General features: G+C 36.0%; 1 protein-coding gene across 4 annotated transcripts in view; it reads left to right on the top strand.

Moving 5' to 3' along the window:
• The window catches only part of LOC106478465 (spondin-1-like), a 110,235-nt gene that overhangs the window by 64,158 nt on the left and 39,985 nt on the right, over positions 1 to 6,092 (top strand). For all 4 annotated transcript variants that reach the window (XM_022382063.1, XM_022382062.1, XM_022382064.1 and 1 more), the window contains exon 4: positions 598 to 671. In XM_022382063.1, coding sequence (XP_022237771.1) covers positions 598 to 671 — 74 coding nt within the window. The remainder of the gene's footprint in view (positions 1 to 597; positions 672 to 6,092) is intronic.

The raw sequence follows: 6,092 nt of genomic DNA, 5'->3' as shown, positions 1-6,092 counted from the left end.
AAAGTTACACAAAGGTAAATCTGATTAGACCCAGTATGATATATTAAAGTTGCACAAAGGTAGATCTGATTAGAACCAGTATGATATATTAAAGTTGCACAAAGGTAGATACAATTAGAACCAGTATGATATATTAAAGTTGCACAAAGGTAGATACAATTAGAACCAGTATGATATATTAAAGTTGCACAAAGGTAGATACTAAATTTTATATCTTTACCTATGGGTCTGATTTCAATCAGAATACCCCTTACATAATTATTGCAAAGATAGCCTAAGGCCTGATACACCTATAGTTGTCGCCAGTCCAGATACTCTTTGTTTTCTCAAAAGACTCATAATAAAAGCAATAAATATCACTTGGAACTTAGAGTGTCTCCTTCCTTACACTTGTTGCCAAAGTCAAATCCTTTCTGAACCTTTTGTTTGGCTGGTCAACTTGTAAGCATTTTAATTGTCGCCTAACAATAAATGCCATTTTGCCGTCTAGAGTATCACAATATTAATTACGACTTACAAGCATCATAAGGTAAGTAGCAGTTATAGGAAATTAAAATTTATGATGTTTCATTCGTTCAAATTTTATTGTATCTTCAGAGCAACGGTGATAGAGAACCAGAAGAAGTGGTATATGGACGACGGCGGATTGACACATGTTCTTTGTGAGGAAAGTAAGTATGTTCTTAAACTAAATATATATATATATATAAAGAATTACTAATGATGAAAAGAGGGAAAAAAGAAACATTACAACTGTTATTCTAAGATAACTCTAATGTTAATTACTTTGAAAATAACATATAAAAATATATTTAATATAGCAGTAACTTTTGTTATCTTCTGAGATTCTTCCAAGACATGTTTTATCTGAATTTTTTAAGTTTTTAATGAAAGTAGAATAAATCAGACGGCACTGAAGTTATACTTTTCCTTTCGTTTTCTAAACAAACAATAAAAAATATCGTAATAATTATACAAACTTTTCTGATTTTACTGATTGTAATAGCAAATAAAATAAAAACGTAATCGATCAAATGTTCGAAATGCGAACTTTATATTTAAAAATTTCCAGTTATAATGTGCAACCTTGACTCTAAAGTATTTTAATGATTTTAGTAAGAATAACTTATAAAGCTGGAGTAAATAGAAGTATAGGGGTATTTACGTATTGTGACAACTGCTTAAAGTAAAATATTATGTTGTTTGAATGTTCAGTGGCGTAGGGAGCAGGGAGCTCCCACTTTTCAATCTGTTCTAGTAAAAATGCATCAAAATTAGGAAGATTACTCTCAGGAATAGCAGGAAAATGCGTACAATTTAATCCAGATTCCCAAACCTGGAGCCGCAAACCCCTGGGGGACCACAGAAAAGTTTGTGTGGATCGTAGCACATACACTAAACACACAATGCTGTTAAAGTGCTTATTATCTATAGAATCGTTGGGTGGGGCCTCAGATAAGGATGTAGAATATTCTGGTAGACCTGTGCTGAGAAAGTTTGAAAACCCATGATATAGATGGCCACTTAGACACAAATACACATAGGCAAAAGAAAAACGAAAACAGGACAATAGTCAAAAGCAATTATAGTACATGTCATAGGCAAAGAGGCAATAGAAATATAGGCGAGACTGAAATCGTTTAATGTGTACTGTGGGCAAACAAAAGAGCTTAAAAAACTGAAAAAAGACACACACTAGTATAGGGAACATGCAGTGGCGTTAACTGCTGAGTGTTGTTTAGCAGTACAAATTGTTTCGGTACATTTTACATGTGTTGACTTCTCTAGAAATACAGTAACCCAGTTCGTATTCAGATTTTATCATGTACTGACTTGATTTTTTAATGGTCCCTTCAATTTTTTTTATCTTTTTCCTTATAACTGGCTAAAAATCGGTTTCCAGTACCAGTGGTGGACTCAGCACAGGCAGCCCGCTTTGTGTTTAACAAGAACAAATAACTTATAACTATACAACATTGTTTTTTTTGGGGGGGGGGGTGGAGAATTGAATGATATATAAACGAGAAAGCTGTTCAGATGTTGAAAACTGAAGAAACAGAAATAAAAAGCAGTTCGTTTTGGTGTATTCGGGTTCATTATGATAAAGTTGTAGATACATTATCAAACATCTGTTACCTACAGAAGACAGCTCTACAAAGTCAAGTAAAGTATATTTTGTTACGTGAGGTTCATTGTGTACACAACATACACCTGTCAGTAGGTACAAAATGACACCAGAGAATAAAATGGTGTGATTATCAGAGACAAAACGTTAAAGAACAAACTTTATGAGCTTGACTAGAGGTCAGGAGACCAACTTCAGATCCACAGTTTTTGATGAGATCACCAGAAGTTTCAGCAATGTTGCTTAATGTCTTTTCTTTTCACAAAGAGGTGATGGTCCACACCTCTGATGAGGTAACCAGTTTATTTATGGTTCAACCATAACGTACAGAGAAAAGAAAACAGTAAGAATGGATGTAAAAGGAAGACTGGTTGCTCGACGATATAACGTCGTGGTATTACGCTTAATTGTATAACCTCTTGTAGGTACAATTGAACTACCTTTCTTCAGATACTTGAGAACGCCCAGTATAATAGTACCATGATTAAGATGGACTGCCTTGCACAAGAAACTATAGAAGTAATAGATGGAAAACTAGATGATAGTACACCAACGCATCAACCTATATAACACTATGTTAGATAACTTGACGTTGCACTGACTAAAGAATGGGACAGGACCTCCCATTGTGTCATCTACCGATTAATCAGAAGTTATGTCTTACATGTGCAAAACTCTTATCAACGCCAAGGGAACTCATATTTGGTATCAAATATATTTTCTTTTTGAAAACACGACTTTTTTTATATAATTTGATTCAGTCAGAAGTTGAAGGTACATACAGAGACATTTCAAAAGTAACTAGACACCATTATTTTTTTTCAATAGTCATTTATCCCACATTATGAACTTGACAAAAATGTATACAAATGTGCATCAGTATTTGTCGATCTGCCACTAGCATTTTTCAGTACTTTGACTTGTTCTGGCATGGAATCGATGAGTCATTTTTCAGTGCTTTGACTCGTTCTGGCATGGAATCGGTGAGTCATTTTTCAGTACTTTGACTTGTTCTGGCATGGAATCGATGAGTCATTTTTCAGTGCTTTGACTCGTTCTGGCATGGAATCGGTGAGTCATTTTTCAGTGCTTTGACTCGTTCTGGCATGGAATCGACGAGTTCTGCAATTTTTCTCCTGTAGGATCTTGACCCACGCTGCACGCAAAACATCAAGTGGCTCTCCAGGGGACGCTGGTTTTCTAGAACTTCTTCTCACTGCTCGAGCAGGTATGGCCCAGACATGCTCCATGGGGTTCATATCAGGTGACTGACTTGGCCATGGGAGCCGTTGGATGCCTTTCTTATTTAAATGACTATTGAATAAACACCATGGTGTCTATTTACTTTTGAGGTGTCTCTGTATATTATCAGTGTATTGCCAATGAAACTAATTCAGAAACTCGACAAAAAAAAATCAGGAGCTACTTGCAGTTATATGACTTATCCAAGCATTCAATCCTGAGATCCCAATTTAAAACTGGGCTGAACTTTTACATTAAAATAATTCATTAATACGTAATTGTCACGCAGTTTTAGCCATACTTCCTCTATTAGATGATTCACTATGACTGGAATTATGCTTCTTTTCAGGTGATGATCAATAATTGCAGAAGTGTTAGTTTTCTTGAGATTAATCCCACAGAAGTGTTAGTTTTCCTGAGATTAATCCCACAGAAGTGTTAGTTTTCCCGAGATTAATCCCCTTAGTTTACGAAAGACAGGAGAAATTGCAGTTTATTTATGTTGCAGAGGTGAAACTTCTCATGAAGCTGAAGAAGCCAATGAGGAAGTTGCAGATTCTGTCGCAGTTTTACACTTGTACGTGATGTCAGAAGGTGATTCTGAGCAGGACTGTCTTTGTCCTTTTCTCTAGCTGGAAAAGCAGCTCCTTGTCACGCTCCGTAGTACTGTGATGGAGAAGGGTAAACTTCTCCTTTCTGTCACCCGTCAAGGTTTCCACTGACTTGGATCAGTTCAAAAAGCTTTTATGCATATTTTGCATGTAACCTTGAAAAGTATATCCGGCCGTTCAGCCGGTCTTCTTCCATTTGCTAGTTCTCCATACAACATATCCTTAAGAATTGAGGAGTGCTGTTATGCTTGGTAGTCCTGCTCTTTGAAGGACCTCTACTCTTGTGTTTTTATTTTGCTAATTGATATTCATAATGCGGCATAGGCAGCATAGGTGGAAACTGTTCATCTTGTCCACTTAATGCGCGTATGTTTTCCATGTTTTACTGTTGTACCTGAGGATTCTGAGCACACAGGCTTTATATACAAACATCTTGGTTTGGTGGTGAGCTTTGAGTTGTTCCAGGCTCATTTTGTTAGTCTATTGAAGTTGGTAGCAGTTTGTCCAGTGCTCATGTTTAGTTCATCTTCGAGTGAAAGATTATCACTCACAGTTAACCCAAGGTAGTTGAATTTCTTTACTACATCCAGAATTGACTTCGTCTAGATATTCTATGTCCTGTGCTACTATTTCCTCTATTATCAATCTTACTCAGTCTGATGGTCATGATTATGTACACCTTGCATTGTAACAAGTTCCTGAAGAGGCCAACAAGTTCAGTTTCAACTACAAGACTACTCATATAACCTGACAAATGCTTTCGCAGATAATTTAAAATATGAGATTATTGGCTTCCAAGATCAATTTAGGCAAACCAAAAAATACAAATATATTGAAACTCTACTGCGGAACTTAACAGGTATATGTTCAATTAGGATTGTGATAATTCCAATTTCTTAGCCATCTTTCTGGAGAAAACAAGCACACATATCACACACACACACATATATACATATATATATAGCACTGATGTTATGGGGTTACAAAATAAATAACTCAACCTAACGCCATCTTAAGCATAGAAAAATAATTCCATTTCATTCACGATATACAATCCAAAACAGAAACACAAGTGGAAAAGAAGGACCATGCATCTTTTCTTTGCCAGTGACAGCTGCGGCCATTCATGTCCACAGCTAGTCTCATTGCAATGTGTAACTGACCTGACAGACATCATTGCTTCATCTGCTTCAAGTGATCACAGTTAGGTTAACTCAAGGAATACGAGTTCTATCTTCTTGTATAGTATGGGGCTGGCAACCACAAAATACTAACTTGGCCATCACTAACACCCAATACGCCAGTAAGAAGAGTTAGTTCATTCACCTACAGCTAAGTTTACAAGTGGGCATTTGTAGACTCTCTTAAATACAATACAAGGAATGAGGAAACTTGTGAAAAGGTTTGTGCATCGTCTATAGAAGGATAAGTTCAAGCTCAGACATAGTTTTTGTTACAAGAGTGATAGATGTGGAAAACAGATAATATTATGAAGAAAATGAAGTATCACAACATACTCCTTCATCAATAATTTGGGACGACGTTTGAAAATTATAGTTCTGGGAAGAAAGTTTCGAAAGAGAAGTCAATTAGTCTACGCTAACACTGAATGATTGCACAGTAGAAATGGAAGTAACTACTAGTTCATAGCCTAAAAAGATGACAGTTAAGACTAAAGGAGCGCCTATTAAATACTGATTACTTAATTTATGCTCCAAAACAAACGTCTTATGCCCAATACTGTAATTATAAATATTATATGCAAACCATAAACAAGAATTTTGTCATATCCTTGAAAACTTGAGTGTAGGTAATCTGAGCTCAGACGTTTACACGTACTTTACAAGGTAATCTGAGCTCTGACGTTTATACGTACTTTACAAGGTACTCTGAGCCCAGACGTTTATACGTACTTTACAAGGTACTCTGAGCTCAGACGTTTATACGTACTTTACAAGGTACTCTGAGCTCAGACGTTTATACGTACTTTACAAGGTAATCTGAGCTCAGACGTTTATACGTACTTTACAAGGTACTCTGAGCTCAGACGTTTATACGTACTTTACAAGGTACTCTGAGCTCAGACGTTTATACGTGAAATGTCTTAACTATAA

The sequence above is a fragment of the Limulus polyphemus genome, unplaced genomic scaffold (genome assembly GCF_000517525.1).
Source record: "Limulus polyphemus unplaced genomic scaffold, Limulus_polyphemus-2.1.2 Scaffold214, whole genome shotgun sequence".
Taxonomy (NCBI): domain Eukaryota; kingdom Metazoa; phylum Arthropoda; class Merostomata; order Xiphosura; family Limulidae; genus Limulus; species Limulus polyphemus.
Note: the sequence above shows the minus strand (reverse complement) of the source record. Positions and strands in the feature narration are given on the sequence as shown.